Source organism: Canis lupus, chromosome 4 (genome assembly GCF_048164855.1).
Source record: "Canis lupus baileyi chromosome 4, mCanLup2.hap1, whole genome shotgun sequence".
Classification (NCBI taxonomy): domain Eukaryota; kingdom Metazoa; phylum Chordata; class Mammalia; order Carnivora; family Canidae; genus Canis; species Canis lupus.
This window is the reverse complement of record NC_132841.1, coordinates 36,530,505-36,552,087: the sequence shown is the minus strand read 5'-3', so window position 1 is coordinate 36,552,087 and position 21,583 is coordinate 36,530,505. Positions and strand designations below refer to the sequence as shown.

General features: G+C 46.4%; 1 protein-coding gene across 30 annotated transcripts in view; it reads right to left on the bottom strand.

The window, feature by feature from the left end:
* Positions 1-21,583, bottom strand: part of FAM193B (family with sequence similarity 193 member B) — a 33,251-nt gene that overhangs the window by 5,988 nt on the left and 5,680 nt on the right. For 14 of the 30 annotated variants that reach the window (XR_012029696.1, XR_012029697.1, XR_012029694.1 and 11 more), the window contains 5 exons: positions 11,950-12,192; positions 10,902-11,130; positions 9,295-9,682; positions 5,535-5,736; positions 4,388-4,627 (listed from right to left, as the gene is read on the bottom strand). Coding sequence is in view for 22 of the 30 variants with exons in the window: in XM_072823931.1 (XP_072680032.1) it covers positions 4,388-4,627; positions 5,535-5,736; positions 9,295-9,682; positions 10,902-11,130; positions 11,950-12,192 (1,302 nt within the window). In the remaining 8 variants the exon portion in view is untranslated. Of the gene's footprint in view, positions 1-4,387; positions 4,628-5,534; positions 5,737-9,294; positions 9,683-10,901; positions 11,131-11,949; positions 12,193-13,621; positions 13,646-20,185; positions 20,247-21,583 lie in introns of those variants that run through there. The other 16 variants (XM_072823938.1, XM_072823941.1, XM_072823932.1 and 13 more) reach the window with 12 other exon arrangements.

Sequence of the window (21,583 nt, the reverse complement as noted above, 5' to 3'; positions counted from 1 at the left end):
CCTTATTGTGCCATTATCCTCAATTTGCAGATGAGTACACTTGACTCTGGAACGAATAAAGACCTGGCCCAAGGTCACACAGCTAGAAAAGTGGCAGAGCTGGCTCAGCACACCCAGGTGTGATCTGCAGTTCCTAGGTCTTTCAATCTTGTTTGACGATCACTTCTTGACCACTGACTGTGAAGCACTGGGCTGGGCTCTGCAGAATTCAGCTGTGCATGAGAAGTCTGTTGGGGGAGACTAACATGCAAACATGCTGTTGAATTCTGAGTGACAGTGACAAGAGCTACAGGGAAGCACAAGATGCTCTGGGAACCCAGACTGGGCCATCAGGGGTGCTTCCCAAAGGAGGGAGTATCTCACTGGGTCCTGAAAGGTGACTGGGATAATCCTGGAAAGTGAGACTAGCACCTTTTCGGCAGCAGGAGGAGCAAGTGTAAAGACTGGGGAATGGGCCCATATAATCTTTAGGGAATGCAAACTTGCACAGGGAGAGCTGGATCCCAGGTTTCTTTTAGGAATGAGGGGTGGGAAGGCCAGCAGGGAGAGAGATGGAGTGGGCAAACTAAGCAGGGGCTGAAAAGCCCTGCAGGCCAAGCTCAAGTCTGGGTTTGACAGTGAGGGCAATGTGTGGCCACTGAAGGCTTTTACAGTTGCAGCAGTAGGGTGGAGGGAAGTGGGTGGTTTGAGCTTTTGGGAGGTCACAGGGCCAGGACTCGGTGACAGGTGAGAAAAATGGGATGAGTCACAAAAGCAACACTGATGCCTATTGGTGCCGCTGCCGTTTCCCTGACCAAGTGCGTTCACTCTGTTGAGCCTTTCTGTGCATCACTGTTTCATTCCTTGCAACCATCTGAGTTAGGCTCTACTGTTATTCTCATGTTGTGGATGAAGAAACTGAGGCTTAGAGGTGAAGTGATTTGCCCAAGGTCATCCAGCAAGTGTGGTAGAGCCAGGTTTCAAACTCAGGTCCGATTTCAAGGCCCGGTGCTCTCGATCACCACGATGCATTCCTCCCAGAATGGCACCCTGGATTCTGGTTCGGGCCACTGGGTGGATGGTGGTGCCATTAACTGGACAGACAACAGAGAAGTAAGAGCAGGCCTCCTTGGAGAGAGAGAACAAGCTCAGTGTTGGATGTGCTCAGTCTGAGTACCAGTAGGACATTTGGGAGGAGGTGCTCAGTAGCTGGACAGCAGAAGCTGTCAATGTGAAGTGTGGGGAGGAAAAGGTAGACATAGTGAACCAGGAACAACACTGTCTAGAGAGCTTTACTTTGCCAGGGAGAGGGCCTTGAGGGGGAGGGTCAGAGAAAGGAAGAAGAGTCCAAGAAGGAGACAGAAGAGAGGTCAGAAAAGGTGAGAAATGTGGAGGACACAGTATTCCCGCTGTTCTTCCACTGCCCCCACCTGGCTGAGGACAGAGGAGCCAAAGAAACCATATTTGAAAAGGACAACCAATACAAAAGGTAAGATGTTGCCTAGTGGACAAAGAAGATGGGACAGGAGAGTATGACTTAACAAAGATGTCACTGGTGGTTCTGTGGAGGGGAGGGAGAGGAAAACGATTTGCAATGAACTGACTGGAAAGCCAGTTAATGCACACAACATTTTTCAAGAAATTTAGCTGTGATGGGAGTAAAGAGTTGAGATGAGTGAGAGAGAGAGGCCGTACACTCAGGACACAGTGACATGCTGATGGGAGCCAGCCCAGGAAGCCGAGGTCAGATGGAGGTGGCAGGAAAGGACGGCATGGCCTTAGGCAGAAGGGGTAACTCTTCTCTCATGACTAGAAGAGAGTCTGCAGGTAGAGTGGTAAGATGTTTGAGAGAGTGCCTGTCCACTGGCTTTTTCCTTGTTGAAACAGGAAGTGAGGTCATCTAACAAGAAAAGTGTGGTGGGGAATGCCTGGAGGTTTGAGAAGAATTTGGAGGTCTGACAAAGGGGCTATGGTGAACAGAAGTGATGAAGAACAAGTAGACTAGGGGCTACCTGAGGCCTGCTAGGCAATGTGAGGGCTCAGGCAAGTGGGAGACCATGTGTCCTGGGTACCACAGACAGATGGGATCGAGCACTTTCCTTGAGGTGTAAAAGGGGGGAGGGAAGGGTCAAACTGAGGGCTACGAGTTTTTGAGTGGGTGTAATGTAAGGGCCACAGGGCCAGGAATTGAGAGTACTGGTAAGACAGTGAGTGAATGATGGTCAGAGAATCTCTATGGCCTTGGAAGTGGAGAAAGGGGCAGGTGACAGCCTTCAGTGGATGAAGAGGAGTGGCCGGGAGATAACAGAATCAGGATCAGTTTCAAAGGAGCAGGGGTTAGTACATGAGAGACAGTCATGGTCTGGAAGTGGTATAAGGGAGTGGAAAGATACTCAGCTTTATTGGTCTCCTGAGATGGGAGAGAATGAGCAGTCTCCACTGGATGGCTCCCAGGGGAAGCTGTATTTTTGGTGGACAGCCAGATCATGGTTAAGTTTGAGAGGTAGGAGAAGGACAACAGAGAGGAGGCTGAAGCATAAACAGATACTGACCATGACTGCCTATCACATGACCTTGCAATTGCCTGGTGCCTTGCTGTACTCTGGTCTCTAGACTGGACTGGATAGGCAGAAGCTGTGCAGTAAGGTTCTGAATGAGTGAGTAGTGTGATAAATGGCAGTTGAGAGAGATGTGCAAGGTAGAGTGGCAGTACAGTAGAAGGAGCTACCTGAGGAAGTCTGAGCTTGGAAGGAAGTTGCCAGGAGGAAAAGGAGGGGAGAGAAGAGTGTTACCAGCATTACCATCAAAGGGTTAGGGCTGTGTGGGCAGAGATTTATGGAAAGTGTAACAGGCCTAGGAACTTCAAAGTGTGCTTGCTTGCTAGGACCTAACTGGGAACCACTGCCTTAAAAAGCCAAGGAAGGCTAGAGACCACTGTTGCCCACTGGACACTTCTGGTCAGCCAACACTGAATGGGAGAAAGTGCTGACCATTTTCTGAAGGCAGTGGTGGAACCCCTTGGCTTACTACTTCAGGCTGCAGGGAAAGGTTCCTGGTTTGTCCTTTGGGGTGGAAAAAGATGTAGAATTGCTGCTGCTTTCCAGAGCACCAGGGCTGTTTGACCACCCAGGACCTGGCGCTAGCTGTCTGTCAAACCCAAATCTTCGCCTGCTGGGCTCCTGAGTGTGGCACTGTGCAGATGCAGCTGGGGGCAGGCAGGTGAAGAGGTAATGAGGTGGCAGGGGACGAGCCGCCCAGCCCTGGGCTTGCTTGGGAGCAGGGCTATCCAGGAATAGCTCACTGGGTTCTTTCCTCAGCCCTCTGAGGAGCTCACTCAGCCCATGGGCTGGGTCATTCCCATGGCTTCAATTATATCTCCAAGCTGGCAACTCCCACCCCACACCTCCATCTCCACCTTGATGTCTCCTGAGAATCTCTGAGCCAATGTGCCCCAATTGAATTTCATCTTCTGCCAATGCCATCCTTGATTGGCGAATAGCACACCATTCTGCCAGTCACCCAAGCAAACACCTGGAAGACATCCCTGACTCCTTCATCTCTATTCCATAATCAGATCACCAGAGCAGTCATGTCTGCTTCCCTTGCTCCAGACCCACCATCCATCAGCTTTCCCTGGGCCTCCATATTCCTTCCCAGAATGTCACCCTCCAAGTTACCTTCCATATTGCCAAATAGTCATGGTAGAATACAGATTTGACCAAGTGAATCCTTTGATAAAAGCCCTGCAGTGACGTCCCCTCAGCTATGGGATCAAGTCAGAACTATTCAGCTGGACCTATGAGACCCTTTCTCATCTCTACTAGCTGTCCTGTCTCTCTTCTATTTGAGCTTTGGCTACCCCAAACTGCTGTGCATGTGCTATGCCTGCTGCCAGAACAACTCTCCAGATGAACCTAACTCACAACTCACTCCCTACAACTCAACTCTGAAGTCAGCCTCTTGGTAAGCCATTTCCAGCATTCCCTGGCAGGATGGGGGGCTTCCCTCATGCCAGGGCTTGACACCTGCTAATGTGCTCGTCCAGTTTTATGTCAGTCTCTCCACTGGACTGAGCTTCTCCAGGGTGAGAACTGTGTCATGCTTTGGCTCCCGGTACTTGCAGAAGTGTTTCCTGAATGAATACACAACTGACTGACCGAAGCAAGTCCTTTGCTTTGAGGAATCCAGCAAGCACTTCTGAGGCCAAGACTCGTCTCTCCTCCAATCCCTGGCCCCAGGCTCTCTGACCCTGACGCCTCCCAAACTCATTCAGACCTTCCCATAGCAGTGAGCTGTGCCAAGGTTTCTGGCAGCCAGCACCATCTATGCCCCAAAAGTCCTGGGGGTAGGGGCAAAGGATTCCTCAAGGAGGAGAGGCGGTAGAGCTAGGCTCCCCCCCCACACCCACCTTCTTTTTCAGCTTGTGCCGGGCCCGCTTGGCGGCCCTGGCGCTGTTGGGGACTTTGGGCTCCGTGCTGTTGATGAATTCCAGCAGCTCATCCACATCTCGGTGGTCCACGGCGGGCTCCCCAGGGATCCCGCCCAGGGCGCCCCCCTTCATGGGCGGCTCCTCTTTCCGCCTGGTCAGCCTCGAGCGGAGCTTCTCCCGGATCTCTGTATAATTCCGACTCGTCGGGGCAGCGGGTGGCTGGGGGAGGGGGAGGTGCTGACGTTACACCCTGGGCCTGGGAAGCCCGGAGCACTCCCACCCGCTGGCACCGAATGTGTGGCAAGAAGCGAGACAACTGTTCTTTCTACCATAGCCACAAAGGCCAAGTGGCTTCAGCCTTGGCCAGGCTCAGAGCTGAGGCAGCAGTGGGCGGAGTGGGAGGTACGTAACAGCATTCTGAGCACACTGACTTGGGAGCCAGGAAAGCAGATTTGAGCCCGGGCTTTGTCACTTGCAAGCTGTATGACCTTGGGCAGGTCACTGAGTCTTGTGTGCCTCGATTTTGTCATCTCTAAAATGAGAATAAAACCCCCTGGCTTAAAAGTGACTAACAGTGTAATTACTTTCACCAGTTCTGTCCTCAACTGCTCTACCCTAGTCAGCGGCCCTTTCCTCTTCACCCTATGAGACTTCTGAGCTGCCTTCGCCCTCTGTCTGGAGACAGCATGTACTCTGCCCTGAGCCTCCTGCCTGGTGCCGTCTGTGCTCATGGCCTGTCCCTTGCTAGCTCTCACGCTTGGGGGACTGAGAGCCTTTGCTTCCATTCTGCCTTCATCACACACAAGTGTTCGCTTCTCTGTGATTATACATATATGCATGCTCATCAGAATCACAGCTTTGTCTCTGCCATTTCCTTTCCTTTTGCCTAAGAAAAAAAGTCAATCTTAAGAGAAACCATGAGAAAGCAAAGGTAGCAAAGTGTTTAAAAATCCCTGCCTCACAAATGTGCTGTAAGGATCAAGCTAGTGGACGCAGGTTGCGAGGACTCAGAGGGTACCAGTGTGGTTATTACCCCATGAGCAAGGGGGAGGCCTCTGGGGAGAGGAGTGCTCCTTGGTTCACCTTGACTGGCCCCCAGCCCTCTGGCCTGGGCAGGCTCACTCACCGCATTGTGGCCGAAGAACTCACAGTAGCAGCAGTCACAGAACTTTCCATCTCTCTGATGAGTGGAGGATGAGGTGCAGGAGCTGCGCTCTGAGCTGCTGTCCTCTTCCTCACCCAGGCCCTCATCTGCCTCGCAGGGCTGGGGCAGCTGGCAGGCCAGGCCACTGTGTGTAAACTTGTGCCCTTTGCACCCAGGATCCCTGCTGTTGGGGGAGAAAGATAAGCCCACAGGTGAGGGAAGGCATGACAGGAGCAAGCTGCAGCAGGAGCCTAGGGGAAGCATCCCCACCACTGCTGTCCTGACTACCCTTTGCCTGTCTCATCCCACACAAAGCCCAAGGCAGTCAACCCTATCAGTGCCTCTCACAAGAACAGGGCAAACACCCTGACTGTCCCTAAGGCCCAGCTCAATGGCATTATTCTGGAAAGGTAGGAACCTCATGCCTCCCGTGCCCACACCCACTGAGTAACCCTCCTGGACGCTGAAGGAGGGTCACATAGTATGTGTGTATATCTCTCTATCCTGTTGTATACCACACTTTACTGTGATGGTCTGTTTGCCCACCTGTCTTTCAGACCAGACTGTGCATTCCCTAAGGGCAAGGACTATGCCACTTCTATTTTTGGGTCCCAGTGTGCATGTGCAGCATAACAGTATACACAGTAGGTATTCAGTGTAGGTGTCTGAAAACAGATTAGAGGGCTGATGGCTTTCCTGGAGCATCCGAAGGAGGTCGACAAGGTCAATTTCCTTTCATCCTCTAAGGTCCTTAGACGGAGTCTGCCCCAGTGGGTGGAGCTGCCTTAGCCATGGGGCCTTAAAGTCAGGAAAGTAAATGTGCTTAGTGGGCTAGACTCTATGAGTTACTTTACTGTTTGGGCCTGGTACTCTGGTTAGCATATTATTTCTTTTTTTCCCTTTTATTTATTTATTTATTTAAATTCAACTTGCCAACGTGTAGTATAACACCCAGTGCTCATCACTGGGTGACAGGTATTAAGGAGGGCATGTGGTGAGATGAGCGCTGGGTGTAATACTGTATGTTAGCATATTATTTCTAAGTGTCTCCCACGTCCTGCAAAATAGATGTTGTTCTCTATTCCCATCCTGCAGCAGAAATAACTTAAGGGAGAGAGTGCTTAACTGCTTTGCCCAAGGAGTGGCTAGGACTCAGCCTGTGCCTGTGTGCAAAGCTCATGCTCTCCCATTGTACTGCTTTGCCTCTGGACTTTAGGAAGCACTGGGGATATCATGTAATATAGACTATTTTTCCAGGGTAAGAAAAAACCTAGGCCCACAAAGTACCATAACTGGAGCCAGGAGAGCAAGAGCCCTGGGTTGACTATCAGAAGCTGGAATGCTTGGGGGCTGGGGACATGGAATGGGAGCCAGGAGAAAGGGCAGGATGAGGAGCAGTGAGGAGGTCTGGCTCCCAGGGTAGTCTGTTGAGCAAGGAGCAGAAATGGAGGGGCATGAACCATTATCAGTGGTACTCAGAGCAGCTTAATCCAAACTGACCATTCTTCACTCACATTAGCAAAATTAAAATACTTGAGTATTTTAATAGTGCTCCTGGGAATATGAAGAAACTAACACTCTAGTATTGGTGGTTACATCAATTTGGAGAGCCCTTTGGAAAGCAAATTTTCAATGTGTTAAGAATCCTTCTCAAAAAACATCCTCTCATTCCTTAAACTGAGAACGTTTTTCATTCTGAGGGATCTATTCCAAGGAGGAAAAACCCAAAGGGAAAAAGCTTTAGGCAAAAACATCTTTAGAGAGAATTTTTACACAATGTTAAAATACTGGAATGACTTCAATCATAAGTAACTGGAGAAGAGTGAATTACACTATGCAGAATATTCTCCAGCCTTCGGCTGAGGCCCAGAAGACCACACAGGAGCCAAACAATGAATGCTGAGTGAAACAGGACAATGAAAAACTGGAAACTTTATGGACACCACCACCATTGTGTGGGAAAGACCTGTAGGGAAAACTGCTAACAGTCTTAGTACTGGAGTGGTGGGATTTTAGAATGACAAAATATAAATGCAGATTAAACACAGACTTGATTTATAATATAAAAATACACATATTTATATTCCCCAAAGAATGTTATCTTCCATATATACATTAATATAAACTCTCTCAGTACTTAGAGTTACTTCAGGGAATCTTTAAGCCAATAATTCTGGACTTACATCAGATTTCGGTGTGAGGATGTTTACTACAGCCTTGTTCTTAATGGCCAAAAACTAAAAATCCCCAAATGTCCAGGGATAGGAGAATGATGAAATAAATTATACTAGAGGTATGTAAAACATTTTTGGTCACTTGAAAGTTTTTTGAAGAATTTTAACAGCAGGGGGAGGGTATGGGAGTGTCTGGGTGGCTCAGGGGTTGAGCATCTGCCTTTGGCTCAGGTGGTGATCCCAGGGTCCTGGGATCAAGTTCTGCATTGGGCTCCCCACAGGGAGCCTGCTTCTCTCTCTGCCGATGTCTCTGCCTCTCATGAGTAAATAAATAAAACCTTAAAAACAAATTTTAACTGGGAAAGTGATCTATAATGTTAAAAAATAACTATACAAGAATGTATAAACACGGACCTACTTTATATACAGAGACATCAGGAAGAAAATATACCACAGTGTTAGAAGTTTATCTTTAGGGGCACCTGGGTGGCTCAGTTGGCTAAACCTCTGACTCTTGATTTTGGCTCAGGTCATGATCTCAAGGTCATGAAATTGAGCCCTGCTTCATGCTCTGCACATATTGGGGAGCTTGCCTGGGGATTCTCTTTCTCCCTCTGCCCCTCATGCTGCTCATGTGGACATGCTCTCTCTCAAAATAAATAAATCTTAAAAAAAAGAAAAGTTTATCTTTAGGTTGTGAAGAAATTTTTCATTAGACATCTCTGAATTTTTCCAAGTTTTTTTTTTTAATTTTTTTTAAAATTTTTATTTATTTATGATAGTCACACAGAGAGACAGAGAGAGAGAGAGAGGCAGAGACATAGGCAGAGGGAGAAGCAGGCTCCATGCACCGGGAGCCTGATGTGGGATTCGATCCCGGGTCTCCAGGATCGCGCCCTGGGCCAAAGGCAGGCGCTAAACCGCTGCGCCACCCAGGGATCCCGCCGCTGCGCCACCCAGGGATCCCTTTTTCCAAGTTTTTAAAAAACAATAAACATCTACTTCTTTTATGATTGTAAAAACTATACAAAAGATATAGAGTCAGGATGCCTGGATGGCTCAGTGGTTGAGCGCCCACCTTCGGCCCAGGGCATGATACTGGAGTCCTGGGACTGAGACCCACACTGGGCTCCCTATGGGGACCGTGCCTCTCTCTCTCTCTCTCTGTCATGAATGAATAAATAGAATCTTTAAAACAAAAAACAAAAAACAAAAAAAGACATAAAGTCTACCTTTTTTATTTAGAAAATATTTATTTATTTAAATAAATCTATTATAATAGATTTATTTATCTATCCTAGAAAGAGTGTGAGTGGGGGAGGGGCAGAGGGAGAAAGAATCTCAAGCAGACTCTGCACTGAGCATGGAGCCTAATGTGGGGCTCCAACCCATAACCCTGAGATCATGACCCAAGTTGAAACCAAGAGTCAGACGCTCACCCGACTGAGCTACCCCAGTACCCAAGGAATCTACCTTTTAATTTCTACCCCAAAGGTATGCTTTGTAAAGCTTCTTAGGACTCAAAGTTGAAGTTAGCAGGGAGTTAGCCCTTCACACAGCTCACTTACCTGTGAGTGCTAGGGAGTTGTTGAGAGCTGGGAGGTGGGAGGAGAGGCCCACCACAGTGCCCACTGCAGTGCCCACTACAGGGGTGGCTGCACCCTGAGAATGGTGGAGGCATCTTCAGGAGCGGCATGCTGGTGGAGGGCAGGTGAGGGTTCTGACATGCCCCTGGGGTGTGGGGGGCGGCAGCAGCGGCAACTGGGCATTCTGAAGCCTGGGCAGGGAAAGGTGCTGCTGGGGTAGCAGGCAGCAGGTGTGGGTGGGGTGGTGAGCCAAAGGATCCGGGGTGAGATGGGATCAGTGACGCTGGCTGCGGGTGGTGGCCGGTGGGGCTGTTAGGTGGAGCAGTGAGGTCTGAGTGCCGGTGGTGCTCCGAGATAGAGAAAACCTCACCTGTGGATGGATGGGGAAGAAGGGGGTCAGAGTGAGAGCCAAGACCCTGGGAAGGAAAGCCCAAGGGCTCACTGCCACAACATCCTGCTTACTCTAACCACAGGGAACCTGTCTGGGGACAGCCTCTCAGCACATGTGAGCTTTTGGGAAAGTCTAGCAGTGCCTCAGGCTGGAGAGTTTTCCCTGCAGGGAGCAACTTGGCTGGACAGACTCAAGGTGCCAGATCTGAGAGAGGAGGCACCAGGAATGCCCACCCTATGGAAGACCACATCACCTTGGTTGTGGCACAAACAGGGGCTGTGTGTTCTGTCTCTTGGGGTCTCTCTAGGACTTATTGCTTGCAGGCATTCCTCAGGTACAGGAAAGGGTCTACAGAAGCCAGTGGAGCAGCAGGGCAAAGTTCTGCCTCTGGGCCTTGAGGACTGAGGCTGCCAGAGTATGCCAGACTCTGAGGTAACCCAGATTTCAGAGAAGTAGGAAAGGCTTTGACGATTATCTGGCTTATGCATCAGAATAAATGAACTTCTACTCAACTCTCACAATACTGGGAGCAGCACCCTTTTGGAGAACTCAGATCTCAATTTTGTTATTATTCTTATTTTAATTCCAGCATAGTTAACATATGGCATTACAGAAGTTTCAGGTCTTCAATTTAGAAAGAGACAGTAATGAATATGTCCACAATACTTCAAAGACCCAAGACTTTTTTTGTTGGGTCTCTAAGGGTTATCTCAAGGGTCTAAAGAAGGCTTACATAGCTGTGAACTTGGCTAATAATCCTGGCAGCCTGCACCGTCAACTTCTTGTGGATAGAAGTACAATGTTTTTATATTTGTCCTTTAGGTGGAGAACAGGAGGCTTAGGATGGCAAAAGCAGCTAGGTCCTCTGTGCAGTCCTCCCTGCAGATGTTAGGTGGCTAAAGTCCAAACTCCCTAAGGACACTCCCAGACTCCACTTTCTGTTCAGCCAGTGTTTACCATGTTCCCTCCTGCATCTGAAGGGAGCTATCAGAGCCAATGACAATATTTTTCAACTTCAGAGTTCTGGGGAAAGGACTGCCATGGAGACAGCCAAGGACTAGGTTACCCCCGCTTCCATCAGAACAGCTCCCCTTTTACTTATTTTAATAACTGACCTGATTTGTCTAGTGAGGTGGTTAGGGAAACATGGCTCTCTGCATTTATATGGCCTGGCTCTCTCCCGAGCTCAGAAACTCACCAGGGATGGTAGGAGGACTCCCGAGTGAGCTACCCGGCACAGCCCCACTGGAGTGCGGAGAGTTCCAGAGGCCCGAGAGCTTATGTGCTGACAGGAAGGAGCTGGGATCCCAGTCCCCTGAGTTCCCATGGCAGGAGGAGGAGGACGAGGACGATGAAGAGGAGGACGAAGAGGAATGAGAGTCACCCCCACAAGACTGTGATTTGCAGGATGTGTGTGACAAGGAGATCTGGAGAGAGGGGGGAAGAAAAGGCTCATGGTAAAACAGCAAACATCAGAGCCAACCCTCTGCTGCCTTAACTTACTCAGTAGCACCTCCTCCTCCAGACCCTGTGCCATGGCCAAAGTATAATTCCCACAACTCCAGGTGCAAGGGCAGACATGAACCAGGCCTTTGCTGGGAGGAGCAGTGATGCTCCCAGTAAAGTGAAGTGTGTGGATACTGGTGAGAGTGACTCTGGTAGAGATACAGACTGCCCGTAAACTATGGGCCTTTGGGGAGTCCTGAGAGCTGCCAAGGAAAGGAAGGGTCAAGAGTCTTGAAGCTGACACAATCCTGGGGTATAAGAGGGGGACTAGAGGGGAATGAGAAACAAAGTCTGACTGTTGTAATTCAGGAGATGCCACTTAGATGGCTCTTGGGCATCTTGGAGGCCTAACTTGAGGCCCACAATAGACCTTCAAACCAACCTTTGCCCTCTGCATCACACTGGTTGGCTTTCAAGCTGCCACAGAGCTGAAGGCAGCATGGTGATGTAGAAAACAGGCAGAATCTCCAGCAGCAGTACCTGCAAACAGGCCCTCACACTGCACAGGCTCTCCTCAGGGGCAAGGGGGGGCTACCTGAAGCCTTTCTGTTCTTGCCCTGACTGTGAACCCAAGCCGCTACTTGCTGTGTGGATACAGCCCAAGCCCTTCAGGGTCTGGGTGCAGGGGCTGCCGGAGGAGAGCCGCCAGAGAGAACAGGGAAGGAACAGCTCAAGAGCCTGATGTCTCTGGGCAGGCAGCCCTTCTGCATTCAGCGACCCCCTTCTCAGCTGTTACCTACCGCCACTGCATGCTCTGGACCTGTCTGCCTTTCATCTTCCTCCATGCTCTTTCGGCAACTCTGGCAGACCCATAGAGGCATCTCGCCTAGGAGATTCTTGACAAGCTTTGGCATGAAGTCAGGGGGCAGCTTCTCACCCTGCAACACCAGTCCATTTTGGGAAGGGCCTTCTTCCCAGCCTTTGCGTTCCCGATGACATAGCAGGCAGCAAGTCTGCACAGACTGGGTGGAGGTGGGGGGAACCTGTCCAACAGACAGAAACAGGGTTTCCCAGGAAGGGAAAGGCTCTGCTTAGAAATGATAATAACAACACTAATAACTTCACTTATTATGTGCCAGGCACTGGGTTAGGCACTTTCTATACATAATTTTAGTCCTTGTAATAGCTCTGCAAACTAGGTGTTATTCTTATTTTATTTTTTAAGATGAAGAAACATTTCAAGAAGTACATTGCCCAAGGTTACAGAGCTAGTGAGTGGCTAAATTAGGATATGAACCCTGGTTGACTGCAAAGCTCATGCTCAAATGCCAGGATATCTCCAAATCTTGAAGGTTAAAGAATGATCCTCTTCCTTCTCTGGTATGTCTGGGAGAGGCCACAATTCTTGGGCTGTCTGTATAGTCCACAGACCCTGGGGGTAGGAGAGACCCTTTCAGTTAATGTTGAGTTTGGGAGAACATATGGGTTTCCTGAAAGCTGCACAATTCCATTAAGAATGGATGTGCAGCAGCATTTTGGAGAAGGGGTTTGTAGAGCTAATCAGAAAGCATTAATTCAGTAGAAAACAGAGTTGGAGAGAAGGTAAAGCAGACCTTGGTGCTTCTGAGAGGTGGTGAGGTATGGTGAAAAAGAACCTGAGCTTTTGGAAGTCACCCTGACCCGCATTCTAATGGCTGTCTGAGCATACATTAGCTGGGTGACCTTGAGCAAGTTATTTGACTTTCTGAGCTCTTATTTCCTACCTACTTTGCAGAGTTGATGTGAGACTCAGTGCATAAACAGTGAAAGTGCCTAGCCCTGTGCATGCTCAAAGTATAGGCCCAATACACAGTAATTATTATTTGGACTTTTTTTTCTTGTAGGACAAATGACATAGAAGTATAAGTCTATAGATTTTTATGTCACATTGAGGGGTACTGATTGGGAGACTGATTTCATTTAATGACCCCAATTAGTGGCTTTCCTATATTCTGCAACTTTGGAAGGCAGCTATGCTCACCATTATACCACCAATGTCACTGCTTCCAGGACTATTCTGCAACTTTGTAGAACGCTCTCTGCAACTGGGGTTTGTTATGTCACTTTCTTTGGCCAATGAGATGTTAGCAAGTTTGCTGTCAGCATAAGCTTGAAAAGTATATATGCATTTCTACTTGCTTCTTTGCATGGCTGGGCTTGCTTGCTCTTGAACCTATGCCTACTATAAGAGCATGACCAGGCTAGCTGTTGGCAGGATGTGAGAAACATGTGGAGAAATCTGAGTTTTCCTCGCTGATTGGCCAGTGGATCAGATACATGAGTGAGTCCAGCCAAGCCAGCCCCATTGGCAGAAATACCCAGTCAACCCAGAAACTTGAGAAATAATAAATGGGGTTGTTTTTAGCCACTAAGTTTTGGGGGTGGTGTGTTACATGCAATAGTTATATTAACTGATAAACCTTCCAAACTTACCCACCACTAGGTAACAGGTAGTTTGCAGAGGCCTAAGCAAAGGAATAAGGGTATCATCCTCATCCTACCAAGAAAATAAATGCCATCATCTTTCTCGAATAAAATCACCTTCTCACAATATGGCATCAGGATATCCTTAAATCTGTAATGTTACAATTACACTGACCTGGGTCTCTGGTTTCTAGAAAAAGAAAGGAACCAAGTAATAGTGCTAGGAGCATAATGAAACATTTGGGGAAGAATAAGCACCTTTAGAAAGAGTACCAGAGAGAGAGAGAGAAATCTTATACGTGGAACTTATGTGAGATACTGCCTAAAAGGTTTCTGTCAAGGAACGTTTGAGTGGACAAGGCAGCTGCTTAACTGTAACTGTAAAAGGATATAGCTTCTAACCTACTGGTGGTATCTCATGGAAAGGAAGGGAGGTTGATGGAGAAGGAGGGTATTCAGAAAAGTTGAAGCAAAAGAGGCCTTTTTTTTTTTTTTTTTTTAAAGATTTTATTTATTCATGAGAGACACACAGAGAGACAGAAAGGCAGAGAGACACAGGCCAAGGGAGAAGCAGGCTCCATGTAGGGAGCCTGACGAGGGACTCAATCCCGAGTCTCCAGGATCAGGCCCTGGGCTGAAGGCAGCACTAAACCACTGAGCCACCTGGGCTGCCCAAAAGAGGCCTTTTTGAGAAGTCTCCCCAGGAAACTTTTCATAGCTATAAGGTACCATAGTAACTCCAGAGGGAGGAGGTAAGGCCAACACCCAAGCCTCTTTCCACTGATGGTGACCATATTCTTAAGAAAAACACTAGGACATGTAATTTTACTACAAGAGAGTTTCATTTCACTTGGGTACTAGGTTCTAAAGTTACTATATAAGAGAAAAATCTTGTGTAATAAAATTATTCTGAAATTCTTTGTATGGTCTGTGAAGTACTATAATATATAGTTTTGGCACAACCGAGATATCAAATGTATAACATATATGACAATGTTCAGTAAGTGGGTTTTTTTTCTTTTAAAAGCAAATATAGAATTATTTTAAGTTAAACGTATGATCAGTGTGATTGTACTTAGTGCCAAGGTACCTGTGTGGCACTGGGTACACTGGAAATAACGCTGGCTTTGCCACTAATCTTGGGCCTCCACCACTTACTGGCTGTAGGATGTTGGGCCAGTTCTATTCTAGTCTCTGTCTCTTCATCTGTAAAATGGGATTAAGTCCTAACTTGTAGGGTTGGCTGTGAACATTAAATGGACAAAACACCTAGAACAGTGCCAGGCCCAAAATAGGTTGCTCAACATACAGTACTAATTATGAACATGAGGGGAGTGATAGGAAACAACATTTAAAATCAGGACTAGGCTTGAAAACTATAGAAAATACGGTCACTATATTTTATAATACAGGCATTTTTCACATGCAATGAATTTAAGGTGACTTTTAGATAACTTAATCTCTGCCCACTACCCCATGAAATCATTCTTTAAGTTCCCCAAATATTCTTTGTACTCTCCTACTCCTACCTCATGCCTTTGCTAAAGGGGATCCTCTGTTTCAAATCCCCTTCCTTCCCAAGTTTACCAGTAAGTAACTAGGCAAGGCTTAAATACAACTTCATCCAAGCTTTCCCAGAGAGTCTCTCTTGTAATTCACCTCTCCTGCCCATATCTCCATAGCATATTATGCCTTGGTTATAGCATCTGTGCCTTCCACTTTATTTATTTATGTGCATTTCCTGTCCCTCTACTAGGTTGTGTTCCTAGAGGGCAAGGATCAGGTCTGATTCTTTTTTTTTTTTAAGATCTTATTTATTTATTCATGAGAGACACACACACAGAGAGAGGCAGAAACACAGACAGAGGGAGAAGCAGGCTTCATGCAGGGAGCCTGATGTGGGTCTTGATCCCGGGACTCCAGGATCACGCCTTGGGCTGAAGGCAGGCGCTAAACTGCTGAGCCACCCAGGGATCCCCAATCAGGTCTGATACTTGTCTGGATCTCTAACAGTGTAGCACAGGGCATGGGCTCAGCTGGGCACATAGTGGCTAAATCAGATTTGTTAAGTATCACTATGGCAATACAGCTTAGTGAGACATTGCTTAAAATTTTGAAATTTTGCTTCTCACAGGGAAAGGCCATCTCCTTCCCCTAGACCTTCACTCAAATGGTTCTAATCTCAAGTATGAAAAGTGGAAGATCGCATTCCTTGGGGATTACAATGAGATGGCCTCATTCACAGAAATAATGTGGTTTTTCCTAGAGCCAAACTGGCCCACATAATAAATTTTAGCCATCAACAAAAGTGAATTTACAGGACAGGCTATCTTTCCAGTTAAAGGAAGAAAACATAGGGCTTGGCAAGCTAATTAGGTCCTAACTGAAGCAGGGATGACACCACCTATACTGCATTCGGTTGCCCAGAGAATTAAGTGACATCAGTGATGCAAAACTTAGCCCCAAGTGTTCCATGCAGTAGACACTCAAATCTATTACCTAGGCCCTTTCGCTGTTCTGTTCTTAATAAAGCTACATTGGAACCTAATTATCCACTGTCCTGAGTTTGGTATACTTAAGTTTTTCTTTCTGGGCCAGGCAATTATTGGGGCTCCCCCTTAATGCTGTTTTAACTCTTAGCCTTGGGTCTGACCCCGAATACAATGCCTGGTGGGGCACTTTTTTCTCTGACATTTTCATTACTACTGCCAGGAGACAGTGAAAATCCCAAGCCCTGGAGATGTTATATTTAGTCAATACTATCATTGTTTCTGTAAATTTTTGCTTTGGTAGAGAAAAGCTCCTGGTTCAGAATTCCTTTTGACTGCAATCTCCTGCCATTTTTCAAATTCCTGGCAATCATGACCCCTTATGTCCCTTAGTCAACTCAGGCTTTCAACTAGCTGTTCTCAAGCTGCATCAGGCATTAATATTTCCACATGAGATCATGAACAATAAATGTTTATCAAATGAGTGAAAACAACCATTTTTCTTAACACAAAGGCTAGGGAACTGGTCCTTAAACCCAGCAGCCCTGGGCAACAATCATTCCTTCTCACTTCAGTTTAAATTTCAGAGCCTCTCCAGATAAAGGTCTAGTCCTAGATAAAAGATGGAGGAAGAGCAAGGAAAGGTTCTAGGAGTTTTTTTAAGATTTGGGATCTGCTCAAAAAAAGTTCCAAGATTAAATTCTGCTTCACTCTAGGCAAAATCAGCATCTCTGGAGAGTGTGAAGTTACTCACACAGGGGATCCAAGTTTTAGCATGCATATCTATCTCCAGGGCAGTCAAGAACTCTAGACTGTGGCCACTCCCAGCCCAGGGGGCTGGTGTGTGCAGTCATTAAAATCATTCTCTCTGCTCTCTTGCCTGACCAGGCCCAAGACTTTTCTGTCTTGGCCTGAGAAACATTATGCTAGGGTATTCTAGATTTTCCTGGATAAGAATAGTTAAAATCAAAGGAAAAGAAAGCCAGTTTTTCTCATGAACATCATTTTTACTTGAAAGAATGACAAACTACTTATTCAGACTTGGAAACTGCCATTTTCCCAAAAAATGAACAAAATGAGCTTGTCACTTCAAGGAAAACAACTTTTTGTTTGTGGCCAATGACAAAATTCAAGCTTTGAGGCAAAAATCAGAACTCTGGAAATTTGGAATTTAGAATTTTGTATCCACCATCACGAACTTCCCAATACTTAAAAGACTTTTCTGGCGAAAATAGTGGTGATAGTAACACATGTAGTCTTTTGATTACATTATCTGTTTGGGGCTGATTTTTTTTTAAAGATTTTATTTATTTATTCATAGAGAGAGAGAGAGAGAGAGAGAGAGAGAGAGGGGCAGAGACGCAGGCAGAGGGAGAAGCAGGCATCATACAGAGAGCCTGACGTGGGACTCGATCCAGGGTCCCCAGGATCACGCCCTGGGCTGCAGGCGGTGCTAAACCGCTGCACCACTGGGGCTGCCCTGGGGCTGGATTTTTAAAATATGCTTCAATGTAGTGCAACCGATGGGATACAGAAACATATATGAGCATCCCGTTTTTTGTTTTTTTTTTTTAATTAAGCCAGACAAAGAAATTTGTGAAAATAAAAATGAGACCATTTTTCTATTTTTTTGGAAAATGTATTTTTCATTAAAATTGTTTATGTTAACATGATAAGCTTAATATTATTAAATGAATTAGTAACAAAATATTTTTAAGCTTTCTCAGTTTTAATATTTAATTTGGTAAATATCAATAGATGAAACCAAAAACGGAAAGCTCTTTTGGGTCCTCAATAATTTTGAGGAGTATAAAAGGGTCCTAAGACTAAACACTGAGAAATGCTAACGTAAAGCCTCTATTGGTGCCTGTCATCTGGTGGGTGTACAATAAGCAAAGTGATTATTAACAATGATACAGTTCATGGCATATCTGGATAGCTTTTGGGGCATGAATAAATTTTCCACCTCACCACAATTTGGTAATTGCTCGGGAATAATCAAGGTCACCAGACCAGGCAGCTTTCAAGGTCTGCTTTGAAGCTGGATCTAATATCCAGCACTAAACCTGCTCTGATTCCTCTTATGGATTCCTTTTAATCCCAAGAGTTTGTGTATGCTTGTAGAGGATTCCCCCAAGAGATATGTTGTATCTAACCAGTGGCCCTTCAGTAGCTTCCAAATCCTATTCTGAAATGACCCCATTAGAGTACCCTATTCTCAAGGCACCCAACCCCTGTGACCAAGGCAGAATGAGGGCAATAGAAACAGTTAAAATTCCCTTCCAGAGGCCAAAAAAAAAAAAAAAAAAGAAAAAAAGATTAATCCCTAGTTTAGCAAAACTCATCAGCCCAGTCACTACCACTTATTCTTCCATTCACTTCATTCAATGAACATGCTCAGAGCCCATTCTCATTGTGTTAAGTGCTGGGAAACACCAAATGATATAGAATCCCTGCCTCAAGAACACATGCTTAAACAAGGCAGGTTCATGCATGAGGCTGTCAATGCTCCCAAACTCCTAGATGCCTCATACTCATTTTGGAGAATTGGGCAGGAACACAAATTAAAAAAACACACAGTTAAAGTTAATGTGACAAAATAATGTACACATTCAACCAACCAACCAACCAACCAACCAACCAACCAACCAACCAACCAACCAACCAGGACCCTGGGCTTCTCTACTTCATGTAAGCTTATTTAATGTGCTTTCTCATGTACTTATCCAGTTTGAGGATCTCCTTCCTTTAGGTCCTCTTTCCTACTTTGGTCTCTCTTTAATTTCCTGGCTCCTTTCTGGTTAAGCTCACTACCATGGCACCTCTGGCCCCTGAGTTTCATGATTTGGCCTCAGTTGACCTCTCATGCTTCATTTCTGTGCTTAATACCTGACAATCTTAGGTTCTATTAGTACTGCTTCTTTAATACACCTTGCCCTGGAAACCTGAGCATCTCAGTTCTACTCAGCAAGTTTGCACTCATGCCCTAAGATCTTGGTCAAAGGTTAATACAGCTTTTGCTGGACCACGCTAAGTAGAACTAATTCTTTTTTTTTTAATTTTTTTTTAAAAATTTTCATTTATTTATGATAGTCACAGAGAGAGAGAGAGGCAGAGACACAGGCAGAGGGAGAAGCAGGCTCCATGCACCGGGAGCCTGACGTGGGATTCGATCCCGGGTCTCCAGGATCGCGCCCTGGGCCAAAGGCAGGCGCCAAACCGCTGCGCCACCCAGGGATCCCTAAGTAGAACTAATTCTTTCTGCCCCAAGTCCCTGGTGGAATGACAACTCTTTGGAGGCAGGGAGTGCATCTTAGTCATTTAAGTGTGCCCAGGAACCTAGGCTTGGCTTGGATCTGACACATAGCAGACATTCATTGAATACATAAATAAATGCCTAAAGCCCACCTGGCTCCATTTCAGTTGTTCTACACAAAGGATAGAATCTAAAGACACAGATGAACTAGCCCTTTCCTGGATATGCTATGCTAAAGGCATAGCTCTGTCACTTTGGGTCGCTGATGAAAGGGTATCAGTGCTAAGAATCTCAGACCACTCTAATGCTGGCAATCAGAGCTATAGTTAATTCTTAAAGAGGTGATAGTGCCTCAGTGCCCTGGAGCTTTCACCCAAAATTCCCACTCAGGCTGTTGGCTCAGTTCCTTCCTGAAAGAACAGCTGTTTTACACTAGCTGGTTTACGGAGAATCCACTCTGATTGTACAAGCTCAGTCAAGGATAAGGCAGAGAGTCTCTGACCCCAGTAGCCTTCCACCCTAAGGCTAGCTCATCTGTTGAACCTGCAGCCTGGGTACAATCATCCACAGGAAGGCCTATTATTAACCTAGAACTTCAGGCAAATCATATTACCTATTCTGTCACCCCAGCACAGATTTCTCATGGGTAGAAGAGTATAAACTTTGGAGACAGACTGTTCTGAGTTCAAATCCCAGTTCTGCCATTTCAGTATGATCTTGGATTATTACTCAATTTCTTTGAGCCTCAATTTGCTCTTTTATGAAATGAGAATAAAACCATACTTCACAGAGTTGTGAGGACAGAAGGAAATAAATTATATAAAGTACCTGGCCTGGGCCTGGCACACAGTAGGTGCTCAATACCCGTTAGTTTCTTTCCTCTTCTGTCCTGGAAGAAATGACAGGGAAACTTACTAAGTGAGACTTGCCCAATCCAAAGTTATTACTTGAAGCACGGGACAGAGAACTAGACAGGTGACCTTCAAGGCCCCTTTGTATGCCCCCCCATCCACAATCTCTGGCTACCACTTCCTAGTAAGACCCTTTAGTGTTTCGGGGCCCTGGTTTCTGCCTTAGATTCCCTATATCACTTTTTCAGAGTAGATGAAGAGATCTATTCATTTCAGAATGGAGGGGGAATCACAAAGGGAGCTGGAGAGCTGAGAGCCTGAAGGGAGGGACTGAAGGGAGATGGCCTAGGACTGCAGCATGTTCATCCACATACAGGTTGAAGGATGAGGGTAGGACCATGGGCACAGAATCAAAAGGTACAAACATGGGGCCTTTTCTGGGATGCAAGATCTCTTCTCTTTAGTCCTTTTCTGCTCTGCACATTCCACTCCTTTCCCTAATATCCGTTTCTTTCCCCAAATTCATAAAGCACTCACACCTGCTCTCATGCTGTTCTCACTGCCTCTTCCTTTTTAGGCAATCTGGGTATTACATTCTCCTAAGTCCATAGGCAGAACTACCTATGCTGTGCTCTGGGATGCCCTAATACTTATCATGTATCCGTTTTTGAAATCTGTCTTCTCTATAACACTGAGAATGCTGGAAGCAGGACCTGTGTCCCATGACTCACTGCATCCCAATCATTCAGCACCAAGTGGATATTGGGAAACGTTTGGATACACAATGTTTAGCAGTTGGAGAATATTATTAACAGGGCAACAACTGGAGAAGTCTGTTTTTTGTTTTTAAAACTAAAGATGTTTCTTTCTATTCCTGCTTATGGAAAAGCTCCCCTCTCTGGGAAGTCCATTCTTTGAAGAATATACTAGGCTTCCACAAAGTTCTCCATGCGACCCTCAACTCAGCAGTTCACAGACCCAACCATGCAACAGAACCACCTGGGGCAGTTTTACAACCATACATTCCTGGGCTCCAGACCTAGAGACTGATTCTGTAGGTATGGGACAGGGTCCAGCAATACAGGGGATCTGATTAGTTAGGCTGGGCTGAGGGAGAGGTAGAGTCAAGTAATCACAGCTACTTCTTCCACTGAGATTGCTTCCTCTCATGTTATCAGAGAATTTACCCAAAAACATGTTCACATTCTTTTTTTTTTTTTTTTTAAAGATTTTATTTATTTATTCATGATAGTCACACACACACAGAGAGAGAGGCAGAGACACGGGCAGAGGGAGAATCAGGCTCCATGCAGGGAGCCCGACGTGGGATCCGATCCCAGGTCTCCAGGATCACACCCCGGGCCAAAGGCAGGCG